The 15,771-nt window shown below is 32.9% G+C and overlaps 2 protein-coding genes across 2 annotated transcripts; both read right to left on the reverse strand.

The window, feature by feature from the left end:
- Positions 1 to 6,637: 6,637 nt before the first annotated feature.
- LOC139876175 (uncharacterized mitochondrial protein AtMg00810-like) lies at positions 6,638 to 7,833 on the reverse strand. The gene is made up of 2 exons (XM_071863473.1): positions 7,687 to 7,833; positions 6,638 to 7,336 (listed from the first exon to the last, which is right to left on the reverse strand). The coding sequence occupies exons 1-2, from the start codon at positions 7,831 to 7,833 to the stop codon at positions 6,638 to 6,640; spliced, it is 846 nt and encodes a 281-aa protein (XP_071719574.1).
- Positions 7,834 to 8,196: 363 nt separating this feature from the next.
- Positions 8,197 to 14,910, reverse strand: LOC139876176 (uncharacterized). Its single transcript, XM_071863474.1, has 6 exons — positions 14,073 to 14,910; positions 12,485 to 12,675; positions 11,656 to 12,019; positions 9,180 to 9,274; positions 8,973 to 9,068; positions 8,197 to 8,880 (listed from the first exon to the last, which is right to left on the reverse strand). The coding sequence occupies exons 1-6, from the start codon at positions 14,908 to 14,910 to the stop codon at positions 8,197 to 8,199; spliced, it is 2,268 nt and encodes a 755-aa protein (XP_071719575.1).
- Between the last annotated feature and the right edge of the window lie 861 nt (positions 14,911 to 15,771).

Below are 15,771 nucleotides of genomic sequence, written 5' to 3' on the forward strand. Positions count from 1 at the left end.
AACTGGCTACTTTGAATAGGAGTCGCAAAGTTATTTTTGCTAATAAATGCCAAAGAATCTGACGCGGATACGTTGTTTAAACTTTTACTTTGGTTTCAAGAGTTTTTCGGGTACATAACTGTGGGTAACATGTGGTTGGATCATCATCTCGATTGCGCATCATTCGAAGTGTCTTTGAACACAGATTGTAATCGTTAACATACATTTGATGTTCTAATACAGTTTTGAAGTCAAAATATAGCTTGTGAAAGATGTAAGGATCTAAGAGTGATGATTTTGGTCATATCTCGAGTTGAATTTTGAGATTTCAAAATCAGAATATGTAATTAAATTTTGAATGAGTATGGTTGTTTTGATTTCTATAAAAGAATATATATTGTTGTGAAAGTAGGGAGTATAATGGATAATTTGCTGAATCAGATTCGAAGAATGTAATATATTATTTGTGAATTTATATATCTCTCGGGTATTACCTACCCGTTAAAAAAAAAATTTCACAATTAATATTTTGTACAAAAGAATTTTATTACAGTCTTTATGAAAATATATATATGTATATTTTCTTCAGATATAACATAGATTTAATGAGTTAATGTTAAATTAAACTCATTTGATTTACGGTTGAAACTAGAATTTAATAATCCCTAAAGGCTTTAAAAAGTACATAACTTTTACGCAGTATTTCTTTAATGACATTGAAATTATGAATCAATACTTCGTTATTTGTTGATGTATGATGTTCGGTTCGTGGAATTCTTGTGAATTTTGCAAAGTACGAATGATGTTATCTGAAAAGTTTCGGGTACATCGATGATGAAAGTGTAAAATCAAATATATACTTGATTTATTATGAATTGGAATTTGTTGAATTGCGACAGAGATTGTAGTTAACACTGGTTAAGTTGCGGCTGAAGGACGTACATTATTGCATATTTGTAATGTGAATTAACCGAGTAGTTAAGATTCACACACAATAGTTTAGCACGGAAAGATTTATTTCAAAATATATATATATATATATATATATATATATATATATATATATATATATATATATATATATATATATATATATATATATATATAATATACATATAATTTCTTGAGAGGGAATGAGTTAATTCTTCATAACTCGTTGATACAATATACACGTTATTGATTCGTAATGATGTCCACAGTGATTCTTGAACTGACAGAGTTTGTGATGTTATCGGTGTTGTTGGTTCGGATGTTGACTGTAGTGACGATGCTGGTAACTCTGACGGTACTGCTAATGCTGTTGGTAAAGCAAGTTTAGCTTGTTAATCACACACCATTTTTGTCAGGGTTTCTACTCTTCCTTCTATCATTTTTGGTTCGCTTAACTGATTTATGGTTAGGGCTAGATTAGATAATCTCTAAGACTTTAGAGATTACATAATCGCCGCAGAATGTTTCTCCAATGAAGTTATGAATTAATACTTCATCAGTTATTGTTGTTGGTACTCCTTGGTATCTATGGTGCGTATGACGTTGATGCCCGTGGGACAGATTGTGAAGTTGAGGTTTACGACGCGGTTGTGGTTGGAGGTGGTAATGGTACTGTTGGCGTTGATGATGGTGGTACTGGTTATGTTGCTGATGCTGCTGCTGGTGTTTGTAATCTCTGCACCATATTCTCCAAAGCCACTACCCGAGCGCGAAGCTCGTTGACTTCTTCTATTACACCGGGGTGATTGTCGGTTCGGACGAGCGGATAAATAAAATCTAAAATTTGATGTAATATATAATAGTGACGAGATACTCTGGAAATGAGCGAGAACATGGTGTTTCGGACAGGTTCGCCGGTAAGTGCTTCAGGTTCTTCGTCAAGAGGGCAATGTGGTGGATGGAAGGGATCACCTTCTTCTTGTCTCCAATGATTGAGGAGGCTACGAACCCATTCCCAATTCATCCAGAATAGGTGATGACTGATTGGTTGATCTATTCCAGTCACACTGCTTTCGGAGCTTGAATGGGATTCCATTTTGGAATCTGAGTGACTTGAACTGATGACGAATTCCATTTCGTACGATTGGATAAAGGATTTTTTTTTTTTTTTGATATGAAATGATTTTGGCTAACGGATGGTATTCTAATTACATAGAATATATATATATATATATATATATATATATATATATATATATATATATATATATATATATATATATATATATATATATATATATATATATATATATATATATATATATATATATAGATCAAAAGATTTCGTAGATTACGGAGGACTTTGCGGGATATGTCAGGCAAAGTTTAAAGTAACAGATACGATAAGATATGATTTAGCAGATATGCTAAGATATGAATTTTTGTCTATACACTATTCATGCAATCAATGCAGCAAGACGTGTCTTAGACTAAAAATGATAAGCAGGTAATTTCCTGAGGATGATAAGTAATTAATTTTCGACACAAAATGATAAGCAAAACTTTTGACATGCAGACACGGTCGAAGTCCAGACTCACTAATGCATCCTATCGACTTATCAGTTAGACACAATAATGTAGACCTGGTTCGCTAAGACCACCGCTCTGATACCAACTGAAAGGACCCGTTCATATACATTATAAACGATTCACAATAGTTGATTACATTGCGAGGTATTTGACCTCTATATGATACATTTTACAAACATTGCATTCGTTTTTTAAAAGACAATCTTTCTTTACATCGAAAATTGACAGGCATGCATACCATTTCATAATATCCACTATCCAACTATAAATTGATTTAATAATAATCTTTGATGAACTCAATGACTCGAATGCAACGTTCTTCGAAATATGCTATGAAAGACTCCAAGTAATATCTTTAAAATGAGCAAATGCACAGCGGAAGATTTCTTTAACACCTGAGAATAAACATGCTTTAAAGTGTCAACCAAAAGGTTGGTGAGTTCATTAGTTTATCATAATCATTTATTTCCATCATTTTAATAGACCACAAGAATTTCATTTCCAGTTCTCATAAATATACGTCCCATGCATAGAGACAAAAATAATCATTCATATGGTGAACACCTGGTAACCGACATTAACTAGATACATATAAGAATATCCCCTATCATTCCGGGATCCTCCTTCGGACATGATATAAATTTCGAAGTACTAAAGCATCCGGTACTTTGGATGGGGTTTGTTAGGCCCAATAGATCTATCTTTAGGATTCGCGTCAATTAGGGTGTCTGTTCCCTAATTCTTAGATTACCAGACTTTAATAAAAAGGGGCATATTCGATTTCGATAATTCAACCATAGAATGTAGTTTCAATTACTTGTGTCTGTTTTGTCAAACATTTATAAAAGCGCATGTATTCTCAGTCCCAAAAATATAAAGGGTAAAAAGGCAAATGAAACTCACCATACTGTATTTCGTAGTAAAAATACATATAACGTCATTGAACAAGTGCAAGGTTGGCCTCAGATTCACGAACCTAAATTAATTATATATATTTATGTGTTGGTCAATATTTGTCTAACAAATTAGGTCAAGTCATAGTGTACCACAATCCTAATGCTCGAGACTAATATGCAAAAGTCAACAAAAGTTAATTTGACTCAAAATAATTTCCAAAAATCTATACATGATTAATATATAGTTTAAATATCGTTGTTTTATATTTTTAAATATTTTTAAAAGATTTATTAGAGTAAATAATATAATTTATTTATTAATAAATAAAATTTTATATTAAATTTATATAATAAAATATACTTTTATATATATTAAGTAATAAAATTTATAGGGTTCATTTAATATCATAAAGATAATATGATAGGTATTATTAAAGTAAGTTATTACACGTAGTAAAATATGTTTGTATCACATATTTATTTGATAAAATAATATCTATAATGATAGTAAGTAAAAGTTGTATTATTTTGTAATAATAATTATTATTATAAAAATATCAATATTTATAATTACTAAGATGACATTAGATAAAACGATAATTCTAATTATGATAACTTTAATATTTACGATAATTTTTAATATTATCTTTAAAATAATAATTCTATTTAAAATAATAATAATAATGATATTTTATAGTAACAATGACATTTCTATTAAAATGATAATTTTTGTTAAAATGATAGTTTTAATACTAACGATACTTTTAATAATAATAGTAATGATAAAAATAATAAGAACGATAATTTTATCTAAATCAATATCTTATAATATTTTAATTTCATCATGATACTCTTACCCATTATTTCCTAATCGTTTCGTTTAATAGCTTTTAATCGTCTTTTATATCGTGTTCATAATAATGATAATAATAGTAATCAAAATAATTAGGTGTTACAAATATTTGTTTTAATTACACTAATATTAATAATGATAGTTACTATAACATTATTAACGATAATACTAATAATTATCTTAATGATAATATAGTAATAATAATAATAACAATAACAATAACCATTTTTAAATAATGATATATATATTAATAATGATAATAATAATAATAATAATACCAATAATAATAATAATAATAATAATTGGATAATAATAATAATACTAATTATAACTTTAACGATAATAACGATAGTAATAATAAAAAAAATAACAATTTTTAATGATAAATCCCTTTTATTGATAAAGATAATAATAATGATAATAATAAGATAAAACTAGAACGACGATAAAAACGACGATAATAATAATCATTTTTAATAAAAATATCAAAAATTCAATTGATTATAACTTCTAATACGTTCATCGAAACCATTCGATATCTAAAGGAAAAGTTCTTAATTTTTCGCTAGCTTTCCAAGGACATGCATATCTTATACCTTATCTCAACCGCAAGTGTAACTAATTCAACATTCAACCTAACCTGTCTAAGGGTAATATCAAAAGTACAAGCATGCATAATCCTAAATACTCGAGCACTAGTCAGGGATACACTATTAGTATGTAAAAGTTAAATTATGAGTACTCACGTATCAATATTGAGATTCAATATTGCAGGAAAGGTACGTAGACGCAACGGAAATGATAAACACTATATTGATCTCACGAGCATACCCATGAACCATACTCAATCACCTCTATAGCTATAACCCATAATTTCCTTAATCCTATCCCACTCGAAAAACAATTTCGAAATCACTCGGACAGCACTCCGTCGTAATATTTTATGTATACTAATAATATCTTGAAATAATACAGAGTAAATATATATATGTAAATCGATTGAGAGAGTTTAGAGAAAAATATTTTCAAGTTTCTATGAAATAATGAAACCTATTGAATTCTATTTATAATAGATTTTTGAATTATTAAAGTGAATTATTAAAGTATGAATTATTAAAGTGAATTATTAAAGTATGAATTATTAAAGTGAATTATTAAAGTATGAATTATTAAAGTGAATTATTAAAGTTAAAGTAAAGTAAAAATAAAGTAAAGGTAAAGTTTAAGTATAGTAAAAGTATAAAACTATGTACGTATAATACGCGTATAAATATATATAATATTAATTTAAATCGTTATATATATAAAATAAAATATAAATATCGTTATCTTTATCATACTAGTTAAGTAATGAGTTGTCAAAAGTGGTTCTAGATATTTATAAAAGTTATATACGTTTTAATAATAAAGTTCTTTTTAAGCTGAAAACGTTTTTGTACGTTTGAAACTAAATAGATCAATCGAGTCTTTATGAGATTCAATCTTCCACTATCCTTTGTCTAGTTCTCAATGATTGACAATTTGTTCTTATTTATAAATCACTTTACCATTTTCCGAATATTGTTAAAATGGAAAGATTTCTCAAATCAACGTGGACCTTTCAACAGAGACTTGTAATCATAATTCAATATATCTAATAATTCAATCATTTGATCTTATCTTCTAATTCCATTGATAAAAATTTTGAAACAGATACAATCATATAAAGTATTTAATCTAATATTTTGTTTACGTTTCAAGTTATAATATATATACACATATACATATATAATCATATTCGTTTAATGGTTTGTGAATCGTTGTAACTTGGTCGAGGTTGAATGAATGTATGAACATAGTTTAAAATTCTTGAAATTTAACTTAACAAATATTGCTTATCGTATCGGAAACATATAAAGATTAAAGTTTAAATTTGGTTGGAAATTTCCGGGTTGTCACAACTTGATTATGCAAGTATGCCACAAAAGATAATGTCAAGTTGTCTACTAAACACCTTAACCGTTAATTTGGTCAATAATGGCCTAAACCCATTTGGACAAGTTGAGCAACTTGATCAATAAATTCCAAAATCAAGTTGAGCAAGTTGAGCCACTTGAGTTTGAGTTGTGCACTAATATTTTAACACTCCCCCTTAGTGCAAACTCCCAATTAAAAATCCCCAATGCCTCTCGGAATTCCATGAAATTGGCTTTCATTAGAGCTTTAATAAAGATGTCGGCTACTTGATAATTTGTCCTTACATTTGCTAGCTCGATTTCCGCGCTTAGAACCTTTTCACGTATGAAATGATACCTCATTTCTATATGCTTAGTACGAGCATGAAAAACAGCATTCGAAGCAAGTTTGACAACATAATCTACTTCTTCAAGTATGTCACCAATCAATCTTCTTAGCCAAGTACACTCTGGAGCTGCCATAGTTGCGCTATGTATTTCGCTTCCGTGCTAGACAAAGCAACAACATCTTGCTTCTTGCTACACCATGAAATAATCGTGGAACCCATGTTAAAACAGTAACCCGAAGTTGAATGGCGATCATTTGCGTCTCCCATCCAATCTGCATCTACGAAACCATTTAACAAAACATCATTACACTTCTTATACCACAAGCCATGGCCCATTGATCCTTTCACATAACGAAGTATCCTTTTAGCTGCATCAAGATGAACATTAGTTGGACATTGCATAAATTGTGAAACAATGTTAACCGAATAAGCAATTTTCGGCTTTGTGATGGTTAGATAAATCAAACTTCCAACCGTTTGTCTAAACAACTTTACATCCTTGAGCTCTTTTCCTTGATCCTTCTTCATTTTGAGGTTTGGTTCCATTGGAGTAGACATGGGCTTTGACTCCCCCATGTTGAAACGTTCCAAGAGACTTCTTGCATAACCCTTTTGAGAGATAAAGTACCCGTTTTCTAATTTATCAACTTCCAAGCTAAGAAAACATCTAATCTCCCCCAGATTCTTCATTTCAAAACGAACTGAAAGATCCCCACTTAAACGAGAGATTTCTGACTCGTTTCCTCCGGTGATAATCATGTCATCAACATATAGTAATACTAAGACATGAATACCCGATTCTTTCTTCAGAAATAAACAAGAATCCGCATCAGAAATTTTAAAACCACAAAAGACAAGGTATTGTGCGACCTTACCATACCAAGCACTCGGAGCTTGTTTCAAGCCATAAAGAGCTTTCTTTAACCGGCACACATATTCTGGAAATTGATTTGAAGTGACCCAATAGGTTGTTCCATGAATACCTCACGATCAAGCTCTCTGTATAGAAAAGCATTCTTCACATCAAGTTGCCACAATTTCCACCCTTTGTAAGCTGCTAGTGAGATTATTGTTCTCACCGTCACCATTTTAGCCACGGGGCTAAAAGTTTCTTCATAATCAAGCCCATAACTTTGACAAAAGCCACGAGCCACCAAACGAGCCTTGAACCTAGTAATGGTTCCATCCAAGTTCTTCTTCAAACGGTACACCCATTTGCGAGTAACCGGTTTACATGCTTCCGGTTTCTTGACAAGCTCCCAAGTTTCATTCTTTTCCAATGCATCAATCTCCTCTTGCATTGCTTTTCTCCAATCCGAAGAATCTTTAGCTTCTTCATAACATGTTGGTTCTTCGGTTAAGCCACCTGAAAAGAAACAAGTTGTGACCGTGTTCACCTCATAGTCACTTAGATATCTTGGTTGTCTCTTTTCTCTTGTTGACCTTCTAACTTGGGTTGGTACTTCTTCACTAGGTGCCTCTTCTTGAGTTTGAGAAACACCATCATTGTCACTTTCTTCTTGAGTGTCGAAGCTAGGAAACATAAATTTGTAATCTCTATTTTTTTCACCATTTTTGCTTGATTCAGAAAATTGAGATGACACTTCATCAAATACCACATCTCTTGAAGTGGTAAACTTCTTTGTTTCTAGATCCATACACCTCTAACCTTTCTTGTAAGAATCATAACCAACAAAAATACACTTTTGAGCTTTTGGGTCAAGTTTGGTTCGGTTAGCTTTTGGAACATGAACATAACAAATAGAACCAAACACTCTAAAATAGCTTACATTAGGCTTTTCACCATAAGCTAGCCCAAAAGATGATTTTTGTGTACCTGGCCAAGATGGTAACTGATTAGACGCATGACAAGCATATTGAAGTGCTTCCGCCCATAGCTCCCTAGGCAATCCTTTGTCATGCAACCAAGATAAGCATATTGAAACACGGTAAGCAATCTTCCTTTCCGAAACACCATTTTGTTGAGGAGTATTTGGACAAGTCATTTGACGAGAGATACTGTTTGTTTTACAATATGTAAAGAAATCATTTGACATGAATTCTCCACCGTTATCACTCCTAAGAGCTTTTACCTTTCTCTCAAATTTGGATTCTACAGCTTCTTTGAACTCTATGAACTTTGATAAGGCTTCACGTTTCTCCTTTAGAAGTTTTACCCAAGTGAACCGAGAATGGTCATCGATTAACACCATGATATAGCAATGACCACTATAACTTGGTGTTCTTGTTGGCCCCATCAAGTCCGTATGAATCAAGTCAAGCAAACCTTGTTTTCGATTTGTTGACTTCTTATATGGAAGTCGGTGTGACTTTCCATATTGACACCCCTGGCATATTACCCCTCACGAACATTCTTTAATTAAGGAATACCATCTACTAGCTTATGTGAGAATATCTTTTGTAACATTTGATATCCCACATGGCCTAGTCTTGCATGCCAAATAGCTCCGTTATCAGTTTGACTTGTTTTCTTCACATAAGCCTCACCCGCAGACAACACAAACAAAGAACCTTTCTTTTATCCCGTGAAAAAAACATCACCCACAATCTCCTTGACATTCTCAAGGACTTTCACATCCGTTGGACCAAAAAGAACATGCTTTCCGGTTTCGGTAATTTAAGGTACCGAAACTAGATTCTTGGTTAATTTAGGAACAAGATAAACATCTTCCAAAGTAAATGTATCAATATTAACATCAATAATAACATTACTGTAACACCCTGAATTTTTAATACATCAGAAAATATTCTTGAAAGTGTCAGTAAATGTATAGAAAGCGCCACTAAAAGTCAACCTAACACTTATGCATTTTTAGAATTTACATTAGAATTAGAATATGTCAACTTCAGTCCCTGAACTGCTAAGAACTGGTATTATCGCATTTCGACATGGTATATCGCATTTTGAAGCATCGCGATCTGCGACAGGATTGGTCAAAACGCGACGACCAATTTTTCCTAATTCCTGATCAACCTATCGCGTTTGGATTGGATGTGTCACATTTGGAGGTGTCGCGAAACGCGACAAGCACACTGAACTGACTAATTTGACCCGTTTTTAAGGGATATTTTGAGGGTGTTTTGGTAATTTCGCACCATGGACGGGTTTTAAGCCCCAAATCAGTTCCAAACCTTATCTCATTCTCATTTTCTTCATCTCCTCTCATTTTTCAAACCCTAGTGAGAGAAAGTGAGTTTTAGAGAAAGAAAGAGGGTTTTGAGGAAGAAGAAGGTTGACTAGGGTTAAAGCTCAAGTATTAAAGTTGTTCATCTCGTCAACGGCATAATTTTGGTGGTATTGGTAAGTCTCAACTCTGAATTTCATCTTTATGATTTGATATTCAAGTTAGGGTTTTGAGCTTGTTAGTTGTGAAACCCATTTAGATGATGAAGTGGGTTTATGGAAAATAGTTATTTTGATACTTGGTGGGTTTTGGGTTGGTGAACGAATTGGCCATGTTTTAGGCTTGTTAATGGTGTGTAATCACTAGTATTAGTGATTATAGAAGTATTGGAACCACTTTGGGTGTATTTTAGTTGACTAATTTTGAAATGTGTCAAAATTTGGGTTTATGTGGCAATTTGGGAAAGATAGGTGTTTAACACTTATGGTTGGGTTTGATTGATGTTATTGGAACCATTATTACTCTAGTTAGTGATTATTGGCGAGTTTGGGCATGGATTGTGTTTGAAAGTACAATCGTGCCGTGATTGCACTAGGTGTCAATATGGGTTGGTTTGTAATCCACCTTAATTGTGTTGTTTATTATTATGATAATGGATTAGATACGTTTCATTGGCGGATTGACGGATTTGGATTGCTTTCTTCAAGACTTCAAGGTGAGTGAAATAGTTATACATGTATGTATATAATTTATTTGCTTGTGCGCGATGTGCATAATAGCCGGGTTTTGGTGCACATCGATGCGACGATAGCCGTTTGGTCACCTTTGGGAATAGTGTCACAATAGCCGGATTTTGTGCACTAACATGCGACTTAGGGTTTGTGGACGATATATTATTATTATATTGTTATTATTTGACAATGTGTCACATAGCCGTTTTGTGACCTTTGATGTGTTGCATAACCGTTTTGCACACATTCATTAATTGTGCACATAGCCGTTTTGTGCACATGGTTGTGATTAATAGCCGTTTTTACTCACACGATGATCAAGTGATGCCATAGCCATTTTGGAACACTTGGGGGTGATGCCATAGCCGTTTTTGGAACACCTCGGGGTTAGCATACTATTGCCGTTTTTGGGCGCTAATGGTTGTTATGAACACCGATGACTTGTTTGTGAGGTCATTCCCTTGCGATTATTGGTTAACCATGGTTTATACGTGATGATGTTTAGAATTTCATTATTATTATGATTATTATGCTAATGATGTTGCTAGTTGTACGATTTGACGATACTAGCTTTTGTTACGAGATGATATGCGAATATATGCTAACGCTGATGCTAGTTGTACGATTTTGACGATACTAGCTTGTGTGAATTAATAAACGAGGTAATTGTGGTGCGATTGATGTTACTAGCTTTTAGGCTTTGATATACGAGATTATTGTGGTAAGATTGATGATGCAAGTTTCTTATACATTGACTTGTGGGTTTAACTTGTGGTATGGTAAGGGAGTGCAAGTAGGTAAATTATATATGTATGTGTATAATTATTGCATTCACTAAGCATTAGCTTACCCTCTCTTTGTTTACATTTTTATAGATTTGCAAGGCGTACGTGGCAAGGGTAAGCATGGGGACTAGTGAGCTAGCTCGTGATGCTTAGAAGACTTAACTTTTGAATTATTTAGGATTGGGTAGCGTTCCCAATCACCATGCTCAGTTTTGTTGAAAAGTAAAATTGTCGGCTCAAGGTTTACCTTTTGGTTATGTCAAACGGGTCTTGGGTTGTATGCCTGTTTTGTAATTTAATTATGCAATATATGTTTTAAAGTCGATTAAACTTGCTATTGTAATGAAGATGTTTTTGAAAACATAATTGGGACCTAAACGTTAATATTAGTAATGTATTATAAAATAAGGAGAAAAATTTTTATGGGCCGGTTTAACGAAGGGTTGGGTCGTTACAATTACCTTCCTTTTTAACCTGATGAGTTGAGTTGTCGGCCGTGATTACAACTCGATTTTGATTGTGATCTTTAACGTCATGAAGGAGAGTTCCATCACCGGTCACATGATGAGAGCAACCCGAATCGACAATCCATTGATTCTTCTTGACAACCGTATCAATGGTAAAACATTGCTCCCATTTAACTTCATCATCATCGTTGCTTGAACAAGCCACGTTTGCTTTTGTGACTTTAGAACGATAATATCTCTTGATGACCAACCTTCCCGCACTTGTAACATGTAGGTGGTTTCTTCTCATAGTTACTTTTGTAACTAGTTTGCTCTTCTTCTTTTTCTTTGCTAGAAGAACCTTTCTTGAAGTTCTTCTCTTTTGAAAACAATACCGCATCATTTTCAAATCCTCAAGCCATTTGATTGGCCAAAGCTTCTTGAATAATGAATAGAGAGAGTAAATTCTCCAATTCTTCAACCGAAGGTTGAGTAGTCCACCCCTGAATAGAGGTTATGAACGGGACATACTCTTTCTTCAAACCGCGAATTAGATATCTTCGCAAACAAGCTTCACTAATTTTCTCGTTGGCATCAATCTCATCTCTGATATTTCAGAACAGAGATTTTTGACCCGTAAGAAATATTCAGAAACAGTTATACCTTCTTGTCTTAAGATTGCTAACTCGTTTTCCAAAAATTGAAACCTTGCGGTGTTTTTCTTAGAAAAGAGTTTCTCAAGAGTATCTCATACTTCTTTTGGAGAAGTAATATCACGAACGTGTTCTATGAACTCTTTGCTAATTGAAGTTCTCAATGCAAAGAGATCCTTTCCACACCTTACCTTCCATTTTCTTCTTGACTCTACATTCTCTAGAGTTTCTACGGGAATTATGGCATCGCCTCCGGTCACAAGTTCCCATAGATCATGACCTTGAAAAAAAGCCTCCATACACATCTTCCAATACTTGTAGTTGTTGCCTATAAGTTTCTCCATTCCATTGACCATACCACCATTGTTTTCATTTGTGCCTTCTATTTTTGATAGCAAGATAACTAGTTTGGAACTTTTGAATAAACTTTGAGTATTTGTACACAAGAGCTTAACTTAGAACCAAGCTCTAGATACCATAAAACAACAAGTTATTTGCTATGAATAAAAGGTTAACGAAATAATATGAACAAGAATATAACAAACTAAATGTGTTGGATTGATTTCAAATGGTTACAATCACATCCTTATATAGAGGATTAAAGCAAAACATAATCATAACATACCAACAACTAGACCCACTAGTAAAGCTAGATGACAACTAGCATACATGTGAACACACTAATATGACAACTAGTATACATGTGAACACACTAACAACTAGACCTAATAAAACAACATAAAAGGCAACTTGATTACAAGTATGCCATAAAAGATAATGTCAAGTTTAAACACCTTAACCATTAATTTGGTCAATAATTTGATATATATATATACATATTTGTTATAGGTTCGTGAATCGACCAGTGGCCAAGTCTTACTTCCCGACGAAGTAAAAATATGTGAAAGTGAGTTATAGTCCCACTTTTAAAATCTTTTTTTTTTGGGATGAGAATACATGCGATTTTATAAATATTTTACAAAATAGACACAAGTAATTGAAAATACTTTCTATGTTGGATTATCGAACTGAATATGCCCCTTTTTAACTTGGTAGCCTAAGAATTAGGGAAATGACCCCTAATTGACGCGAATCCTAAAGATAGATCTATTTGGTCCAACAAGCCTCATCCAAGTTACGGATGCTTTAGTACTTCGATTTATCATATTCGATGAGAGTCCCGGAATGATGGGGATATTCTATATGCATCTTGTTAAGGTCGGTTACCAGGTGTTCAACATATGAATGATTTTTATCTCTATGCAGTTTGTGAAATGCCTGCTATGATATGTGTTATAAAATTGAAATCTTGCGGTCTATTATTATGATTTGATAATATGTAGGTTAAACCTATAACTCACCAACAATTTTGTTGACGTTTTAAGCATGTTTATTCTCAGGTAATTATTAAGAGCTTCCGCTGTTGCATACTAAATTAAGGACAAGATTTGGAGTCCATGTTTGTATAATATTGTTTAAAAACTGCATTCGAAGACTTATGTTGATGTGTAATATTATTTTAAACCAATATGTAATGGTCGTGTGAAAAACGCTATATTTTAGATTATCATTATTTGATAATCGTCGTAATATTTTAAAGGTTATGGTTTGTTCTAAAATCGAATGCAGTCATTGAAAAACGTCTCATATAGAGGTCAAAACCTCGCAACGAAATCAATTAATATGGAACGTTTATAATCAATATGAACGGGACATTTCAATGATGACTTTGTTTTTCAAGGCTTGACATAGCATAAGAATAGGTACAAGATGCTGTACCTGCATGATTCATGCCAGGAGTATTCTCAGCAACTCCTTTACCTTGAAACAGCTTCATCATTTCTTGACAAACAGCTGCAACCAACCTTTGATCAAGCTCACCTTTCCTTTCATTGTTAACTTCATTTTCATAAGCTATGTCAAATGGTGTGTCTTTACTCATGTACTGATCAAAGTTAACTTGTGCAGCCAATCTTGCAGGTTTCTTTTTGTTCCTTTTCCCCTTGTACCAGTCTAGATACCCTACTTTCTCAAAGCACTGTTCTTCCAAATGTCCTTCTTCGCTGCAAAAGGTACAATAGCTTTTATCTCCTTTGTTATTAGTCCTTTTATCTGGATAAACCTTCTTGTTTGCAGTAAAGCTTCTGTTGTTGCTTGCAAAAAATGCAGTAGGTTCTGCAACATGTGTAGTCACTTGCTTCTGTTTCTCAACTTGTTGCACTATGTAGTATGCCTTATTGACTGTTGGTAAAGGATCCATGGAGATAATTTGGCTTCTAACAGATTCATAATCATCATTTAGATTCATTAAGAACTGCATCAACTTATCACTATTTTCAATAGCCAAAATTTTTTCAGCAATACCACACGTACATTCCCTCATTTTACCACAATCATAAGCAGGCACACCAATTAAACTATGTAATTCATCCCAATACTTCTTCATCTTATTGAAATAAGAGGCAATTAAAAGATTACCTTGACTGATACTATTCAATTCTTTCTTCAATTGATAAAGTAATGGACCATTACTTTGGCCATACCTTTGAGCTATTTCCTTCCATAGTTCATAAGCAGATTGACAATACAAGAACACTTCAGAAAGTTCTACTGTCATTGAATTGAGAATCCAACACGTGACCATATAATCAGAGCGTGTCCATCTCTGATATCAATCATTGGTAAGCCATTTATCAATTAGTTATTAATAATTAATATTAGTAATAAATATAAATAAATATAATTTCGTTAATTCGCGGGTGTATGCTACTATACATATAAAATATAGAGTAATAATTAGGCATGACAATGTGCGAGAAAAAACGCGTGACCCGCGAGTATCCGATCCACGATGGGCGGATAAAATCAATAAAAAATTTATACCCGCCGACGAGTCGTGGGCGGGTAGCGGGTATATACTACCCGTCACGGGTCAAAACCCGACCCGTGAATACATGAGACTTTTCTTAATTTACCCACGAATTAATACTTACATATATTGAATTTAAAAGTTATTTTACTAGTATTTGAATAATAATTAAAAATATAATATTATATACAAGTAAAAGACTTAATTTTCATGTCATTTATATTTATATTTATAATTTATATTTATATTTATATTTATAATAAGTATATTAGCCAACAAGTATGAATAGTAACTTTTGTCATTTTCAATTTTTTTTAACTTGACCCATTGTCCAACAAAGTGGGTCAGACCACTTTCTTGTTATACATATAGCTTGTACATAGTGTTTTATAATTATTACCCGCGGGTCATGGGTATCCGCGGGTCACGGGCATAGGCGAAAAGTTTTTACCCGTGAGCAGGTAACGGGTCTCAACGTGCAAAAAACAAACCCGACGAGCGGGTCGCGGGTATATAGAATCCGTGCCCGTTATCCGCATGCGCCATCCTTTATAATAATACTACATAGGCATGTATATTTAGAAATACAGAGTATGTACTAAATAAATT

Source organism: Rutidosis leptorrhynchoides, chromosome 11 (assembly GCF_046630445.1).
Source record: "Rutidosis leptorrhynchoides isolate AG116_Rl617_1_P2 chromosome 11, CSIRO_AGI_Rlap_v1, whole genome shotgun sequence".
Taxonomy (NCBI): Eukaryota; Viridiplantae; Streptophyta; class Magnoliopsida; order Asterales; family Asteraceae; genus Rutidosis; species Rutidosis leptorrhynchoides.

What these genes read in the sequence shown, in the direction of transcription:
- LOC139876175 (XM_071863473.1), bottom strand. Translation starts at nt 7,833, where the DNA reads ATGCAAGAGGAGATTGATGCATTGGAAAAGAATGAAACTTGGGAGCTT. An exon ending in CTAGGTTCAAGGCTCGTTTG is followed by an intron (nt 7,337 to 7,686) that starts GTGGCTCGTGGC and finishes TTATTTCTGAAG; the next exon opens with AAAGAATCGGGTATTCATGT.
- LOC139876176 (XM_071863474.1), bottom strand. Translation starts at nt 14,910, where the DNA reads ATGACAGTAGAACTTTCTGAAGTGTTCTTGTATTGTCAATCTGCTTAT. An exon ending in TCCTGGCATGAATCATGCAG is followed by an intron (nt 12,676 to 14,072) that starts GTACAGCATCTT and finishes TATCAAAAATAG; the next exon opens with AAGGCACAAATGAAAACAAT. An exon ending in GGCATGCAAGACTAGGCCAT is followed by an intron (nt 8,881 to 8,972) that starts GTGGGATATCAA and finishes GTAATATGCCAG; the next exon opens with GGGTGTCAATATGGAAAGTC.